The 18,742-nt window shown below is 46.1% G+C and overlaps 2 protein-coding genes across 3 annotated transcripts; one reads left to right on the forward strand and one right to left on the reverse strand.

Moving 5' to 3' along the window:
• LOC8083516 (cytochrome P450 76M5) lies at window positions 1,008-2,593 on the forward strand. The gene is given in 2 exon segments (XM_002444439.2): window positions 1,008-2,299; window positions 2,302-2,593. Coding segments are annotated over 2 exon segments (1,329 nt in total). The 5' UTR covers window positions 1,008-1,134; the 3' UTR covers window positions 2,466-2,593.
• LOC110437016 (glutamate decarboxylase-like) lies at window positions 4,732-10,181 on the reverse strand. Of its 2 annotated transcripts, none has more exons than XM_021464994.1 (7): window positions 9,878-10,181; window positions 9,250-9,454; window positions 6,763-6,963; window positions 6,460-6,674; window positions 5,795-6,048; window positions 5,652-5,704; window positions 4,732-5,505 (listed from the first exon to the last, which is right to left on the reverse strand). In XM_021464994.1, the coding sequence occupies exons 1-7, from the start codon at window positions 9,973-9,975 to the stop codon at window positions 5,020-5,022; spliced, it is 1,512 nt and encodes a 503-aa protein (XP_021320669.1). In that variant the 5' UTR covers window positions 9,976-10,181; the 3' UTR covers window positions 4,732-5,019. The 2 variants fall into 2 exon arrangements, with proteins under 2 accessions (XP_021320669.1, XP_021320670.1); XM_021464995.1 differs by lacking the exon at window positions 9,878-10,181 and adding an exon at window positions 9,593-9,848.

Raw genomic sequence — 18,742 nt, forward strand, 5'->3', positions numbered from 1 at the left:
TTGGATAAAAAAATTGTTCTGTAGAAATAGTTTTCATATATAGTGTCTATAAAAACTAATAGTTATAGAAACTACATATAGTTTCTAACATTGGCATTGTCCTAATGCATGAAACTTCCTTCATTGGAATCCGTAAAAGGGAGCTATCTCTAATTTAGTGCAAGGCTATTACTAAAACAGAACTTTGACTAAGAGTTGAAGTTGGTTTGAGCTCTAGACCACTTGACCTATCGCGTACTGCTCCTTTCATGCGGGCAGCTAGCCAAGCCTCTCCCGTGCGGCCGTGCCTTGCGCAGTCTCCGCGAACCAGGCCCTGACATTTACCTAGCTAGTCATGGCCGGAAAGATAACAACATTTGTCCACCACGTCCTCCAGCTTGAAGGCGGTGTCGCGAACCTGCTCAATTCACTCCGCGGCGAGGGTGTCTGTGCCTCTAAGGGAATCAACGATGTGGAGGAAGGCGCACATGGCATCTAGATCTTGCACGGTGGTGGCGATTTCGTCTGACGCCGGCCGAATAGGGACGAGAGGCCAGCCCAACTTGCGCGTGAGGAGGAGCGGCATCCTCCAAGTTGTGCGTGCTTGTGGCAGCAGCGACCGGCCACGGCAGCCGGCATCTGCAAGGTTGAGGCGGGTCGCGAGTGGCCACGTGCTAGGTGGGCATCGAGCGGCGGTGGGCGGACGGAGGGAACAACAAAGCAGGGGCGTAGGAGTCAAATTGGCGGCAGCGACGCAAGAAATCCAGACGAGAGGAGGAAGAAACTAGCTGAGTCTTCCTATTGTTGGTTGCGTCGTTTTTTAGTGCATGGGTACAAGAGACGACTCGGGTTCCTTGTGAGGAAGCGGTTTCTAATTTATTTTTTTCTCTCTCTTTATAATAAAGCTACTGCCACATCAGCAATTTGCTAAATTGTTAAAATAATTAAAATAGATAGAAACTATCATTAATGCCACGTTGAACAAAAGACTCGCTGATCATAGTCGATGCAGGAAGAACAGCTTTGTTTGCTGTGGGCAATGCGCGGCTGCCGCCGGGCCCCAGGCCGCTCCCGGTCGTCGGCAACATCCTCGACTTGCGCGGCGGCAACCTCCACCACAAGCTCGCGTGCCTCGCGCGCGTCCACGGCCCCGTCATGCGCCTCAAGCTCGGGGTCACCACGGCCGTGGTCATCTCCACCCGCGACGCGGCGAGGGAGGCGTTCACGCGGCAGGACCGGCGTCTCGCCGCGCGAGCGATCCCGGACGCCACCCGCGCGCTCAGGTTCCACGAGCGGTCCATGGTGTGGCTGCCGAGCTCCGACCCGCGCTGGAAGAACCTGCGCGGCATCGTGGCCGCGCACGTCTTCTCCCCGCGGAGCCTCGAGGCGGCGCGCGGCGTCCGCGAGCGGAAGGTGCGGGACCTGGTGAGCTACCTCCGTGGGCGCGCCGGCGAGGAGGTGGACTTTGGCCGGGCCATGTACGGCGGAGTGCTCAACCTCGTGTCGAACGCCTTCTGCTCCGTCGACGTCGTCGATCTGGGCGCCGAGTCGTCGGTGCAGGGGCTGCGGGAGGTCGTCGATGACCTGGTTAAGTTGATCGCCAAGCCCAACGTCTCCGACCTTTTCCCTTTCCTCCGGCCGCTTGACCTGCAGGGATGTCGGCGCCATGCCGCTACGCAGGTCGCGAAAGTTCTGCAGGTCTTGGACGGCATCATCGACCGCCGGCTGGACGAGGACGATGCCTCCTCCTCCTCCTCCTCCTCCTCCTCCTCGTCATCAAACAAGCACGGTGACTTCCTCGACGCACTCCTGGAGCTCATGTCCACGGGCAAGATCACTCGTGAGGACGTGACGACCATCGTGTTCGACATGTTCGTGGCCGGCAGCGACACGATCGCCATCACGGTGGAGTGGGCAATGGCCGAGCTCCTCCGCAGCCCGAGCACCATGGACAAGGTGCGCGCAGAGATCAAGGCCGCCATCGGCAGCAAGGAAACCATCGAGGAGACCGACACGGCGAGCCTGCCGTACCTCCAGGCCGTGACGAAGGAGGCAATGCGGCTGCACCCCGTGGCGCCGATTCTGCTGCCCCACCAGTGCGGCGAGGACGGTGTCGAGGTCGGCGGCTACGCCGTGCCCAAGGGCTGCATGGTGATCTTCAACTCGTGGGCGATGATGCGTGACCCGGCGGCGTGGGAGAGGCCCGACGAGTTCCGGCCGGAGCGGTTCTTGGAGGAGGCGATCGAGGTAGACTTCAGGGGGAAGGACTTCGAGTTCCTGCCGTTCGGGTCTGGACGAAGGGTGTGCCCTGGCGTGCCAATGGCAGACGTGTGGTGCCGCTCGTACTGGCGTCGCTGCTGCACGCGTTCGAGTGGCGCCTGCCGGACGGCGTGTCCGTTGAGCGGTTGGACGTGAGCGAAAAGTTCACCACCGCCAACGTCATGGCCGTCCCTCTCAAGGCCGTGCCGTTCGTTGTCATTTCGTAGTCACTGATCTTGTGGCATGCCTAATTAATTGGAATCAGCATGTACCGTACATATCGTCTATTTCAGCAGATATAGGAAAGCCACAGCCCACAGTATGCAGTTGACAACTTTCTTTTTTAGGATCCGGATACCAGGCTTTGATTGATAATAAGAAGAAGTTAGTATAGAGCATCTCCAAGAGTTATGGAAAACTCACTTGCCAAATCTTATGATTTGGCAAGTTGCTAAAACATATGGCAAGTGTAAATTTGTGGCCTCTCCAATGGTTTGGCATATGGGCTTGACAAAACTAAAAAAGTAGGCCCACTTCCAACCTCCGTCAACTGATTCCAGTCCGACGTTTCACCTGGGCGCTCGATCGACATCACTCATCGCCTGGCCGCCACTGACCTCGCGCGCGCCGCCACACATGTTATCTGTGATTTATCTATATATATATATATATATATTTCAATGGGTGTTACCGGTTGTGCACAATCTTTCAGTACCGGCAGCTGGTGTTCCCTGGCGATTTGCCTGCCACGCTGCTACTGCACCATCGCAAGGACAAACTGAGACTGCATCAGCTGCTGTTGCCGTCCATCATCAATGTTTGCCGGCCACTCGCACTACTACACGACACAGCAGCGCGGTGAAGTTTCCATCTGCGCGCGGGAGAGGAGGCGGGGTCGGGATTTCGGGCGATGGCAACGCGATGGCAAGTCCCCCAACGCGCGCAAATATCCGCGTGAAGGACCGGTGGATGCCAAGTTCGGAAAATTTGCCAACTTAGAGCATCTCTAAGGGCTTTGCAAACAAACTTTGCATTGCCCTATTTGCAAAAAAGAGTAGAAAATACCCCTCCAATGGTTTTGCAAATAAGATTTGCAATTTGGTTAACTTTGCAAATAGAGGTTGAGGCTTTGCATATATGCAAACCTTCCCACCACTTTGCATCTACAATTTCGGTCTTCCACGTCGGACTCCGTCACCCCGCCCCTCCCCCCACCCCGCACGATTTCTCTACGCCCGTCCGCCCGCCCTCCAGCTGCCGCGCGTGCCCGTCGTCCCTCCAGTTGCCGTGCGCGCCCGCCCTCCCAACCGCGCGCGTCCACAGACGACGACGTACGCGGCCACGTCTGGACGACGTACGCGGCCACGGCGCGGGAACGGAGGTGGACCTTCCCTCGCGGGGACCTTCCCTCGGAGGAAGACGGAGCCGAACTGACGCGAACGACGACGGCGACGAACGACGAACACGCCCTGGGCTGGGCGGCGACTGGCGCGAAGACCTGGGCTGGGCGGCAACTGGCGGTGACCTGGCCTGGGCGGCGACTGGCACGCACGACATACATCAAAATGGCATGAAGGAAAAAAAACGCGCGGGCGCGATCGTTGAAAAAAATTTCGGGGGTGGGGTTCACGCTTTGGGTTTGCCAAGTCTAAATGCAAAGTCCCTTGGAGTTGGACTATTTTTAGACTTTGCAAATGAGTTTGAGACTTTGCAAACAACACCAAATGCAAAATTCATTTGCAAAGTCCCTTGGAGATGCTCTTATATGCCAAACTGTTGGATCTAGATTTTTTCTAATTTTGCCAAAAAAACAAGGATGGCAAGTGCTTTTGGGGAACTCTTGGAGATGCTCTAACAATGATTACCTGCACGAGAAGCGCTCCCTACCACAACCTAGACTGCGGAAGTTTTAGGATTTTAGAAACTGATTACTCCTACCTGTTTGAGTGACTATTGCGGGCTTTAGAGTTGTTCCTCCACTAAGGACCAGCTACACTTTCTTTCGCAAGAACAAAGGACCAGCTACACTTGTTTTGATCTTGATCTTGATCCCAGGCAACCAGATTCTCATTCATTGTTTCATATGCCAGTAGGTATACAGAACTGTCACTGAAATTTTGCTCTCTGCTTTCCGCATTATTATTTAGTAAGTCCCCTTGGCGGTGGCACAGAGCTAGGCAACATTGATCAAACTAATGCTACAGCTTTCTGGCTGCAAAAGATCATTTGGCCTCCACTGCATCAGATTCAGATTCATCAGCCATTGCCGCTAAGGTCTTCGCTAGCTCAGGCGTGTTGCTGCTCTGAGTGCCTTGATGGCCTAGCAGTCCACGATATCTAGTTGGGCATTGGTAATTTGGCACGTGATGTCCTTTCGGAAAAGAATTTGGCATGTATATGAACAACAAACACAATGATGAGTTGTCCAGCTTTTTCTTAGGTCGCCCAAACTCCACCAATATTGCATTGCTACGAGCTCCCCCCGACAGTAAATGTCTTAAGTACGGTAAATCTCGTCATTATTGAAAAGAAAAATAGTCTGAAGTGTAACGATGGACTTGAACAGTGACACAAATCCAACATTTACATACCGCATACCGCTCACAACACCTTGTGCACACTGCACACACACGTAACTGGACGTGCCCCGGGGCTACACCTACACGGAACTGGACCAACCGCATCCAGCGTCTTCACACACACAAGCACGCACATGCAAACGAAGCTGCCATGGTGAATGAAACATCCAACTCACACCCTCGGCTCTCCCGTCGTCACGCATCAACAGACCCCCGTCTTCTTCTTGTTCACAGCGTTCCTCCACCTCGCGGCGACCTCCCGCTCGATCTCCAGCGCGCTCTTCTTTCCCACGACGGCGCCGTCGTCCGCCTGCACAGCGGCGGCGGCGGCGGTGGAGACCCAGGTCACGGCGTGGGTGGCGCGCGCGTCCAGCTCGTGCAGGATCTTCTTGATGTCCGAGACGAGCCGCTCGCAGAGGCTCCGGCTGAAGTCCTCCCTGATGACCACGCGGAGCACCGCCACGTGCTCCGCGTCCGCCGGCATCGTGTACGCCGGCACGATCCAGCTGAACCGCCGCAGGTTCTCGGAGATGTCGAACACGCTGAACCGGCTGCTGTCCTTGAGCGAGAAGGCCACCAGCGGCACGCCCGTGTCCTTGGACAGGACGTCGAACCGCCCCGTCGCTGCGATGCCTTCCCGCAGTATCGCCGCGTTCTCCTGGCAGTTCTCCATGATGTTTTTGTATCCCTACAACAGAAAAAATGGCACCAAAATATAGAGCAGATTGCAGGCTAGGGAAAACTGAAAGAAAAAAAGATATGATCTGAAGAATGTATCAGACAGAAACATTTTGTTCCCTGTTCGATAAAGATTCAAGAGGAGCAAAATAGTACCTCGAAGCCTAGGCGAATGAGCTGATAGTATTGTGCGATGATCTGACTGGAACCTGAAGAAAATTGCCAAGCACTCAATTCCCTGCAACATGAGAAAGACCGGAAAAATGACATGAACCTGAGAAGAATGGATGAAAGATTACCTTTGGAGAAGTTGAGAGTGAATGTAGGCTGATCTGTCCCTAGGTAGTTTATATGGAAAATGAGCTCTTCAGGCAAATCCTCCTTGCTCCGCCAGATGACCCAGCCAACACCAGCATAGACAAGGCCATACTTGTGCCCACTGACATTGATGCTCTTCACCAAAGGTAGCCTGAAGTCCCACTCAAGTTCAGGGTAGAGGAAAGGTGCTATGAATCCTCCACTCGCAGCATCGACATGAATAGGCACATCCCATCTTCATTGCATGCAGAAGAGAGTAAGCATCTTGACAGAAACTAGAACAGAGTATGGTCATATCCATAAGAAAGATATGGAGCACGATCTTTTGGATGGTTTCAGGATAATGCAACTATGATTGCTTAGACTGACATGGCACTGTTAGCAATGTTCATTTATCATTCACCTAAAGTCCTTTTTTTGGAAATAAGTTTTGACTTGCCCATGGACTATGGCACAGTCCATTTGTTACCCAAACAATGCAAGAATGGTTCATTTTTGGAAATAAGTTTGCAGCATTTCTTTCAAGGAATCGTTAAACTTTGAAACCAAAATATACATTGCCTCAATGCTACTGGACCGATGCACTGTTATGGTTGCATTCAGAATAATACCCTACAACCCCAGACAGGGGGGTGGGGATGCTTACCCAGTTTCCTTGTTCTTTTTTGTAAGAAGGTCGTTCAATAGTTTGACATCTTCAAACTCTCCAGTGAGAGTTGATCCCAAGATTGCCGCAACACAAATAGTGTTCTCGTCCACCATCTCAACAGCCTTGACAGGGTCCATGACATAATATCCTTCTGATAACTTAACCTCCTTCAGTTCTACTTCAAAATACCTTGCAAATTTCTCCCAGCAAACCTAGGACATTAGAAATCACCAAAGGCATATTTCAGACACTTATGGTGGTTGCGATCCGACAGTTTCACACAATGACACAAACAAATACCTGAACATTAGCACCAGTGACAATGTTGGGTTTGTCACATGGTTTCCCCTGTTCCTTCCTCTTGTTTTGCCATTTCCTCTTGAATGCTAGACCTGCAAGCATGATTGCTTCTGAGGACCCCACTGTTCCGACTCCAATAGCCGTCTCCTCCTCCTTAATCGGTGCATTGAACAAGTGAGCTATCATATTTACACAGCGGTTCTGCAAAAATAGCAACAGGCAATAAGCAAAAGCACAGCAGCAACCGAACTGTATAAACAAGTCCCAGTAGGTTCTGCAAATAACCAAAGTAGTAGTATCAGTAACCAGATAAAAGCTGCGGCACAACACAACTTGGTATTGCCAGACAAGTTAAACACACCTACAAAGTACAAACCATCTGTTATAACTTCGCCACTAACTATCATCCCATCCAACTGAACCGAACTACTATGTGCTAATAAAGGTAATTGGTTGGTCTGTCGCTCAAACCAACCAGTTTGGCTCTTAACCGAACATTAATAGTGCAACACAATCCAGCAAATACTGATTTCAGGGACGTTACTCAGCAGAGACAGTATCAAAATACAGTCAAGAACCAAACCAAATTCAGCAAGAAGTTAAAAGACCAGCGCAAATGTTTGAGTTGAAAGAGCATATCTTTATCGTGTCAGTCAATAACTATCGACTCACTATTGAACTTTTTTCTCTTCAGAAGTTCATATCCTTGTTTGTTGTTTATCAGGTTTTCAGGAATTCGGGCCTTACAACAGAAAAAATCAAACTTTTAGCATGCTAACACTCAACCTTTTAGAAATACTAGCAAATATGCTTGTGTTGTAATGGGAGAAAAGAAATCCTAGCATGCTCAAGCCCAATAACACAACGCCTCCACCTTGCTGGCAACCTTGCATTTGTATGAGCACAAGCAGAGGAAAAAAAAGATGTGATTTGGTTATACATGAGCAAAGTGTAATTAATTAATCAATGGTCCAAGGAAATCACATCCGGACATGTAAAGCCATGCAAACAATCACTTGCGCTTGCGTGCGTAAGCAATCCCTGCTAGAAGTAAAGGTTTCACTGTCTCAACACTCAAGTCAGTAAATAAAAAATCATCTTTGGAAAAAGTTACCGGACGGCCATACACAAAAAGAGAAAATAAACAATGTATATTTGGACTTAGAAAGGGTAAAATCGTTACATTCTGAGTGTCAATATCTTAATAGATGATAGAAGCCTTAGATGCGATGTTGTCTGGATTGGCTAGAGATTATAGAGGATTGGTCTCCCAAAAAAAAAACTTCTTTGTAATACACATTATGTTCCATAAAAAAATGCATACTTATTCAAACTCATGTCTAAAGTTCTAAATCTCGAGGTATAATTTGTTAAGCCAGGCTAAGCTAAGCTATTTCTATCCATGTACAGCTATAGTCCACTACAACCTCATTTAACTCTGCTACTGGCTTCTTGAGAAGCCATCCGCTAAAACATTGCTCAATTACAATTGGAAATCTTCTTTCTTAGAGTCAAAACAATAAGTTTGCTTAAATATATATAATAAAAGTTACTAATACTCATATGATGCCCAATAAGTATCATCGAATCAATCATAAAATATTAAAGCATATGTTTATAATAAGTCTATTTGAAAATATATATTGGTACTATGTGTTAGATTTATATATTGTATTTTCTCTTTTTGGAGGTTCTCCTTGCATATGTACACACCATATATATTTGCCCCTTTGGGCCTAGAATAGAGGCTTGGTTGGCCATGTTAGAATGAATGGCCAACCAAGCTTCTATTCTAGGCCCAAAGGGGCAAATATACATGGTGTATACATATGCAAGGAGAAGCTATGTTAGAATGAATGGTCAACCAAGCCTCAAGCCTCTATTCTAGACTCAAAGGGGCAAATATACATAATGTGTACATATAGAAGAAGAACCTCCAAGAAAGAGAAAATACACATAACACATACTCCCTCCGTCCTTGAAAGCTGTAATTTTTAGTGTTGTCCTAAGTCAAACATTTACAATTTTGACCAAATTTATAGAAAAAATACTAAGATTTATAGTACCAAATTAATATTATAGAATATATTTTCATAAGATACTTATTTTATGTCATAGATATTAATAATCTTTTCTATAAAGTTGATCAAAGTTAGAAAAGTTTGACTGGCACGGATTGAGTTGAAGCTTTCGGGGACAGAGGGAGTATATACATAACACTATGAAGCGATATTTCCTTTATTTTTTTTCTTTTTAGATGGAGGGAGTATTTTTCAGAACTCTAAAATGCGTGGGGACTTGGGGTGGTCAGACCCTTTCCATTCCTGGCAAGTACTGGGCACTTCTGAGTTTTGAGGCTCCATTTGGACATATCCATGACTTCATATGGAAATAGGATGGACGCGGCAGCAAAAGACCGACAGAACCTTGCCATGTATAACTATGCCAAGAACGAGTTCAATGTTTTCCCCTTTGTACGTAACGTACCTGGAGCTCGGTGGTGACGGGGTACTCGTCCATGTCGACGTAGTTCTTGTTGACGGAGTCCATGATGAGCTTGTCGCACTCGGGCTCCATCCACGTGGTGACGAAGGACGCCAGGTTCAGCCTCGGGTTGCCGTCCAGCATCAGCTCGTCGCTGATGATCTGGTACGCCGCCTCCCGCGGGATCGACCGCTCCGGCATCCGGTACCTGCGGCGAAGCAAAGCACCGGATGATCAGCACACGCACGCACGCAGAGGCCATCACCACCAGCGGAGCAGAGGCAGCGAAACCGCCGCCGCCGCCACCCGCCGCCCGGATCTGGTCGGAAACTGCACGGCACGTCACCGCGGCAGGCGCTCCCGCACGTAGCGCGACGCGAAGGTGGAGGCCACCGCGTCGTCGTCCCGGCTGGAGCTCGCGTGCGAGAGCACCATGGCTGCCCGCTTGTGCCCGGATTCGTTCTCGCCTTTCTGTGGTGGGTGCTGGTGGTTTGTGAGTGCTACTGCTACTAATAATGGAATGGAAGCCGTGGTGTGTGTCTCGTGGCCAACCAGCGGCGTCCGCGGCGGGCTGGAGACGGAACTGCCACTACCAAAAGCAGGAAGGAAAGGAACTGGCTGACTGACTGACCGTGGGAGTGGGTCGCGGACGTAGCGGGACGCGAAGGTGGTGGAGCTCACCGGCTCGGCGTCCGTGCCGGGCCCCGTCGCGGCCACGCTAACCACCATCGTTTTCGCTCGCGCGGTCTCGCTCGGCTCGGCCGGCGATACCGACGGCCCCGCTGGATGGATGGAGAAGCTTGAGAGCGAGCGGGCTCCGGAATCGATTCGCTGAGCGGCAGACTAGCTAGGTGCGCGCGGTGTCGCTGGAGGCTGCCTGGCCCGGACCCCGGCGCGACGGGGACGTGGGGGGGTGTTGTGGTGGCGGATCGGGAGCCAGAGGTCGCTGCTCGGGGTGCCGCGCGGGCATTTGTTTAGTGGCCGCGTCGCACACGTACGCGTGTCTCGTATGCCCCCCGCGCACGCGTCCGCGCGGCGAGGGGTCCGCGTGCCAGCCGATGGCGGCGGTTGTTTATTGCGGATCATTACCTGCGGGCCTCGATCACTCCTGCCTGCGTGTCGGCGGATCGTGGGCGCGAGGAAAGTGCCATCGATCGACTCCGGTGCGCCCACCGCCTATGCTGTCAAAGTGCCATCGATCGGTCAAGTTGCTGTGTGGCGTGAGTGTGCGTGGAGTGGACTCATCGCGAACCATGCATGAGTTCGGTCGTGTGTGGATGGGGGATGGGGCTCTGGAGTCTGGACTGGAGTGTTCTTGGTGAATCACGTACGCTGTGATGCTATGATATGCTATCGGATCGCACACTAGCAGTGACGGGTCACTACTCACTCGACGTAACGACGACAGATGTGTCGGCAGCAAAAACCACCAGAAACACGTATTTTCTAATCCATCTGTTAGTGTTTTGATTTTTTTTTTAATATGTAAATTTTGCTACTCCGTATGTAATATATATGGAACAAAACAAAGAGATTTTAATATAAATTAGAAGGGAGAGAGTACTACAGCTATTTTAAAACGACATCAATATGCATTGGTATCAAAAGCTGCCGTGGATGATGTCATTTTTATCGAAACGATTCCCGGCCGGTAGCCCCATTTCTACTATTTCATCGTCCCTAGTTAATTGGTAGCCACTAGAATGGTTGCAGAGCAAGTAGAATAGAATGGTTCTATCTCTAGTTGGATACAGAGCAAGTAGAATATAATAGTTTTGTCCCTATTTTTAGGAATAATGGAATGGTTCTATTCTCTCGTGTTTTTGGTTTAGAATGCTGGAGAACTTCTGCGGATCTAGGAATTTCCTAGAGCCTACACACCCACATAACAACGGATAACAAGTTCATATAAACATATCGACCACTGGTATAAGCCAAGTTTATAGCCATGATTGTTTCGAAAATTAAAATCACCATTCAGCATTACACATGAATATGCAAATATTAAAGCCTCATTTAGTGTACCTTTGAATACCTTGGGCTTCTTATTATAGTGCATAGAGTAGACGGAGCCAATGAAGCTAAAAAAATATGTCTTCATTGACTCCTGTTCATTTTTAGAAGAAAGATAAAGTTGATTACTTGCTACAATGTACTCCCTCCATCCTAAATTATAAGTCACTTAAAAAATCTTGGAGAGTTAAACTATCATAAGTTTGACCAAATTATATGATAAAATAATAATTATTATGATACCAACTAAGTATCATTAGATTTTTCTTTAATTATATTTTTATAGTATACTCACTTTATGTTATAAATCTTAGTATTTTTCTTTATAATTTTGGTCAAACTTAAAAATACTTTGATTCTTCAAGATTCTTGGAATGACTTATAATTTGAAATGGAGGGAGTACAAAGGAGGTAGAGCCGGAGCCAGTCGGACCAAAAACCAGTAAGGAAAAGGAGACGTCACCAATTGTCTAAATAATATATACATGACAATCAACTATGCATTAACAAATTGCCACACCAAAAGTTCAATATACAAGCCCTTAAGTTCTCAGAGCATCGATGAGTAGTAATTTGACTGTTGAGTGAAAATGGAAAGTTAATTATGAATTACTATAGCCGGTAGCTAGTACTATCCGCTGCTTGTCTAATTTCCTTTTTTAAGGCTTATGAGAGCATCTCCAACAGTTTATTATTTCTCATTTGCCAAATCCTGTGTTTTAGCAAGTTGTTACAATTATTTACCAAGTTGAAAAGAGGTCATCTCTAACAATTTGCTATATTTCACTTGCCAAATAAAAAAAAGATGGTTCACCAGATTCGGTTGTTGACCGGTACCCCGATGCCTTCCCTTCATCGCGACCCTGGTTCTTCCCCTTCCATCGCATGAACAGGTCACCCGACGCCTTCCCTCCCTTCCCGTCGCGCCGCTGCAGGACCTCCTCCCGTCGTGCCACAGGAACTCCGTCGGGGTCGGCTCGTTTCGTCGGGATCGACCCTAACGAGCATTTTGATTACGGTGGTGACAATGTCAAATCTGATCGTGGTCGAGCTCATCGTATACTTGAAGAATATATTGACGCGCATAGATAGATTAAAAACAAGGAGACACATCAACAGTTGAAAAGAAGACCTCATCGAGCACCTATAGAACTATCATCCAGATTTATACTCCTATGCTATATGAATTTTTATGGTATATACATTTATAGATTGAACAATTATATGTAATCGGTTTATTAGCTATGATTTTTATTACCTATATATTTATATTTCATCAAGTGTAATCGGTGAACCATTGCAATGATTTCATGGTCCATATTTCATCAATTTTTTATTATACTTTTCTTGTCGTATCTATGCCTGAGCTCTAATCAGCAGGAGCGTGGAGCGCTGTCCCATCAGCTGTCATAATCACCAAGCCATCATCGACGCTCCGTCCTTTGGCGCGTGGAAGTGGATGCATGCGGCGTGCGGGATATGATGGAAATCTCTAACTTCGGGCGGGAAAAAGCTCCGACAAACGCGGGTGAGCGATCGCGTGTAAATATACGTGCGTGGCTTCCACGTATAGCAAGTGGGATGAGATGGCAAGCAAGTTTAGCAAACGGTTGGAGAACATTTTTTCTATATTTTGCTAAATTTCAAAGTTTAGCAAGTCATATACCAAATTGTTGGAGATGCTCTGACGGGAAAGGAGCCCCTACTCCAGCTTACATCAAATAAAGAAGATCAAGTTCAGTTACAAAAAGAAACAACATGACAGAAGCAGGAACTAAAAAGGGGAATCTAAAGAATAGTAGTGCCCAAACTAAGGGCCTCCAAATTACATTAAGTTGTCTATCCATTCTTGAATTTTGGGAAAGTATTTCCTCTTTGCTCTGCATAACAGCCAAAGGAACCCAGACTTGAAAATTCTTTTGCATCCTTGAATTGATGGTGGTACCTCCTTGAACATACAGTTGTGTTCTTGCTCATCCAAATTGCCCAACAGAAAAACAATGATTTCATAAATAAGCTTAGGTTGATCTCAGCTCTGAGGTGTTCTTTATATTCATCCCAGAGTTCGCATTTTGGTGAAAATGAAGGGAGATCTATGAACAAGTGCTTGTCTATTGCTCCGTGAAACATGAGAATCACGAATCAAGTGATTGGTTTTGGCATTGTTGCCTTTCACTGTGTCACGTGGTCACCAAGGAGAGCTCGGGCAGGTGCCCAGGGTTGCCGGGCCCTGGGTCCACCCAAGGTTCTGCATGTCGTTACAAGTCTCCAAGTACCTCAGTTTTTTCTGCTTTCTATATAAAAAAAATCTAATTCTAGATTTATAAAAATATATTATAAAAAACTTTGACTTTAGGTACAAAAACTATATTAGGTTTATTATTATAAAAAAATATATCTCATGATTAATCTAATCTATACCTACATATCATCTAATATTAAGTACAAAAACTTCTTCCTCCATCCATTGGTCCATCATTTTTCACTGTCACTACTCTTCTTCCGTCATTTACTTTGACTTTTTCGCTCATAACTCTTTTCTTTCAACCCTTGGTTTATCATCTCTCAGTTATAGTTGCAAAACTTTATTGGTGCTGCATTATTCATGTTATGGAATAGCCAGCAAAATCTGAGCCATGTGCGTCGAAACTTGGCACGCACCCATGTGGCCTATTTTTTTTAACCTCACAATAGATATAGGTAATTGTAACACTCTGGTGTTAAGCGAACTAAAACCTGACATGTCATCATGAGCATTGCATCGTAAATTTGTTAAGCACACACTGATGCCCGAACTTAAAATAAGTTTAAATTTTGGTTGGATGTGCTTAAGAATTTAAGTGTGTTTACTTTATGTATGGATGCTTGTTTTGGAGACCTTGGGTGATAGTTTTCCGAGAAGCTTAGGGGGGAAACCCTAGTTTTAAAAAACCCTAGATTTGCCCCTTTTGTGCAATTCAAAAACCAAACACAATTTGAAGTTGAGTTTAAAAGCAAAGTTGTAGATCTTGTCAAGATGTACAACTTTGGTGTTTTGAGTTTTTGAAGATTTAGTACAAAATCCAAAGTAATTTTGAAAATACAGATTTCTGGAAAATGTCCCCTTTTCCAATTTGTATCCCCAATTCAAAATCTATTTGGAATTTTGAAAAATGGTCAACATGAAAGTTGTAGGGCTCAAAAAGTTGAACGACTTTCATGTTGGAAGTTTTTCAAGTTGTTATGCAAAATCAAAAGTAATTTTAGAATTTCTGATTTGCCCCAATTCAAAAATTTGATTTTCTTTGAATTGAGTTTGAATTTCAAAAATGTTTGGCCAATTTAGCTAATTTCCACTCAGAATTAGCTCTGGCCACCAAAAGATGTTTTGTAGCTCACAAAATTTTACACAAGTTTCTTTTTGGTGAAAATTTGACTTCACTTCAACTTTTGGTCGATTTTCGCAAAAAGACAGAAAGGGGTAAATGGGGAAGAGGGGGATAAGCCTTGGCTTCTGTTCATGGCGGTGGACCGCCGAGCTTGAATCGGTGTTGCCAGCGTGTGAGCCACCGTTTTCCCTCGTCCAAGCACGTGCTCGCGTCCGTGGCGATGTGGAGCAGCTGCTGGCAACCTCGAGCGCGACGTGCCTTTCTCTCTTGCGCTCACCGACGTCGTTTTGCCACGGAGCACCGACGGGCAGCATGTCACTCCAATCCAAAATTCACCGCCACGGTTGATCCATATCCAAATTCACCGTGGGCATATCTTTGGTACATCCTTGCGCATCTCCAGAACCCATCCTTCTGTTCCCTTTCGCACCAGAGCACCGGAATTCCTCGTTTCAATCCTCGCCGGAGTAAATCGCCGCCGAGTTCGAGTTTCTCGTGGTTGGCCCGTCTGGGCAACTCTCTGCTCTCTCTTTCTCTCGTCTTTGCTTCGTCATGACCTTGTGATGCTCATCGGCTCGTTCTTTTCTCCGTTGCTTCACAGCTGTCACCGGAACGTCGGCTTCTTCGTCGGAGCTCGCCGCCGGAGTCACTGGTCGCGTGGACGAGCAACACCCGGCTGTTCTCCGCTCCTTCTCTCTGCGTCAGCACACCCAGGGTGAGACGCCGATGCTTCCTGACCTCTTATTCCTATCTCTACCGGTCTAGAGCCACCGGCGTAAGCACCGCCGCGGCCATGTCCGCCGCCGCTCGTGGCCAGAGCTCGCTAGAGCAGTAGAGTGCGGGTTTGCTAGCTTGTTCGGTTGCGGGTTGCTTGCTGGTCCTCGTGCTCGCCTCAGTTTAGTTCGGGGTGGCCGGAGTTGCCCGGCGTAACCCACACCACCGCGTTCTGCCGCGCTCTGGTCAGCCGGGGTATCGGAGACCTCGTGGTTGTAAAGATGAGAAAGGGGAGGGGTTTGTTTGCGAAGCCGTAGACTCATGTGAATAGTTGGCTGGTCTGCGGGTTGGTTTCAAAGAAAGCCGAGGGCTTTTCTGCTAAACCGTCAGCGCGCGCGGGGGGAGGCCGGCTGGGCCAAGTCTTCGCGCGAGCTTGGGCCGAGCTTCTGGGCCGCAGTGGCACAGTAGCGTTTTCTTTTTCTTTTTCTGCAGTTTTTGAGTTATGTTTGATTTTATGTATTAAATCATGTGCTGGTTCAAAAATTGTGAAAATTTTTGTATAGCTTCCATAAAATGGATAGAGCATAAGAAAAATGTTAGGTTTTATTTTCTGGTAATTTTCAGATATACATAAATTGCCTTTGTTTATTAATAGATAAACCTCCTATGATTTTTAATAAATTATGGGTATATCCAAAAATCATGAAATTTAATATGTGAACTTGTGTTACTGTTATCTAGCTTTAGGAATATTTTCAGCTCTTTTTGATAAAGTATGATCTGTTTAATAATAAAGCTATTTAAAATGCTTATAAAAGAAATAGAAATAATTAATCCCTTTAGGATTTGGGTGATATTTTGGATTGATTGACAACCAGTGGTTACTTAACATAATATACTCCCTGGTTATGGTTTATTTTCATATAAATGATCTTTATGGTATGATGGATTCACAACATTGTTTAATAAAAATAATAAAATTGATTTAGTAATAACCCATGCTTTGATAGCTAGATTAGTTTATTTCTTTACCATGAAGGTAAATTGTACTCGAGGTAGTCATGTTTGTTGTTGTCATCCAAGAACATGTAACCTGTCTTTATCATGCCATGAGTGTATCATAATCATGCATATGCACTTTTACGTATAGAATACGCTCCGGAAGAATCTGATCCTCAGTGGGTTGCTTCCGAGTTTGTGGATCCTTCGGGTTTTGCTGAGTTGCCGAACTTCCCTTCCGGTCAAGGCAAGCCTCGGACATTAAACCCTATCCTTGTATTTTCATAAAGTTATTTATATCACTTGAGTTAATATGATGCATTAGGTGAGTAGGAGTTGAGTGAATCCTATTTGCTGCATTACCTACCTTGATGATTTCCATATTAACCTTGATACTTGTTTTATGAAAATACTTAGTATGCTTAGCCCTGCTTATTAGATAAGTTTTCAAATGAGAAAGTTTGAAGGGTTGTTGTGGAATACTTTTAAGGTCAATACTGTTCAACTTGAGACCGGTCGGTGGACTTGCTTTAAGAATGGAGTCTTAAAGTAGTGTCTCCAACTGTGTCGATTAAGGACCGTTCCGTTGTTGGCCTGTTGTGATTGAGACCTTTGAGTACAGCCCACATGCGCTGGTAAGCCTTACCTATAGCTATTCCGATACTTGAGAACGGCTAACCGCGTACTGGGAGTGGAGAGATGGCGAGAGTAGCGTGTACCCACCTTACGGATCTGAGATGACCGGGAAACATCTAGATTGGCTGTAGGATGGTGGTGTACTGTACTCTCGGGTGACGCTGGACCCGTTCTTGTATGGGAGGATCTATAGAAACAGGTTGACATATGCAAGATTAAGTTCTACATATGTCGTGTGGTACTGAATCCCCAGCTGGGTTTAATCGATTCGAATCGCCGTGTTTCCTCGGATATGGAGCCTCAATCCTCACCCCATCATCGTAGTAATAAGTGAACCTTTGGTATAAGAAAGATATGGTATGCTTATGCAAGTTTGATAACAATTTTGGTTAGTCATAAATAATGATCTTGAGTTAAAACTTGAAAGTAGGTTTTACTCTTAGTAAGCTTTTATGCAAAAGAAATGCTTTGATCCTGTTAAGGTTTTACCTTGAATCCCTATAGCCTGCATACCTGAGTCTTCACCTCTTTTATAGTCGGTTAAGTCTTGTTGAGTACTTTTGTACTCAGGGTTTATTAACCCCTATTGCAGGTGAACCTTTTGATAATCCTTTTGATGGTCGTTGTTACTTTACTCTTGTGGAGGAGAGTGATGATGAGGAATCTGATGTGTGACCATGGGCAAGTAAAAACTTGTTGTGTGATCTATGGTTTATGTAATAATAAGTTCCGAACCTTTTGTGTACTAAATACTTATGGTTTGTAACCGTTGAACTTAAGTTTCAATCTATGTTATGTAACCTTTCCGCTTTTACTCTGATTTCCCTTATCTATGAAATGTTGTAATACTGTGATGCTTGATGAGGGAATTCCTGAATAGCATGTAATGTGGATGATTCGGGTTTTCCGAGGACACCCGACAGACTTCTTGAGTTACTTGGAACTCGTACACGCCGATCGGAAGTCTTTGAGACAACGATGGGTGTATGTGGGCCACTTAATTCAGGAGGTTCTGCCACAGTAATAGCCATCTATTTAAACCGAGTCAATTTCTTAAATGAGATTAGTCTTTTATTACAACTATAATTTATTCCGGGCCTTAGGGTTTAATTCAAATAAGGTTAGGTCATGCCCAACCAAATACACCACGATAACGAGCTAATTATGGGTCTTAGGGCCACATAACATGATGTACTTTTCCGTTGGAACATGTGAACAAAAGCCCTCTAAGAGCAACTCCAACAACTTTGCTATTCTTGTTATGGAGGCCTTTTAGAACTTCTATAGTAGAAAAATAGGCTCCAACAGACGTGCTATTTGGTTTTGTAAAATAGAAAGTTTGCTATCCCTTAATTTTCGCTGGCCATATATAGCCAACCACTGGCACTAGCTATCTGATAGCAAGGCTGTTGTGAACCTCTTCTTTTTTAAGAAGTTATCTATTTTACAAAATGACTAAACATTAAAATTTGACTATTAAGTTTAATCAAACTCTTGGAGATGCTCTAAGGAAGTAAATTGGATAGCTTTGAAAATTACCTTAGTCTAAATATCGATTGAGGGAGGCAAATCAAAGGTTAGATAGACTTTTTTCATGTGAATAAATATATCTCTAAGACCTCACAGCCATCCAAATTCGAAAAGCCTGTTGGGCTACTTTCATTTGGATATATCTCAGGCCCAACTGCTCTGGCCTTTTCAGAGACGCAAGAATACAAAACCGGAGAATCGCCAATTATTATCCCGCCATCTCGCCCAAACCCCAA

Source organism: Sorghum bicolor, chromosome 7, assembly GCF_000003195.3.
Source record: "Sorghum bicolor cultivar BTx623 chromosome 7, Sorghum_bicolor_NCBIv3, whole genome shotgun sequence".
NCBI lineage: Eukaryota > Viridiplantae > Streptophyta > Magnoliopsida > Poales > Poaceae > Sorghum > Sorghum bicolor.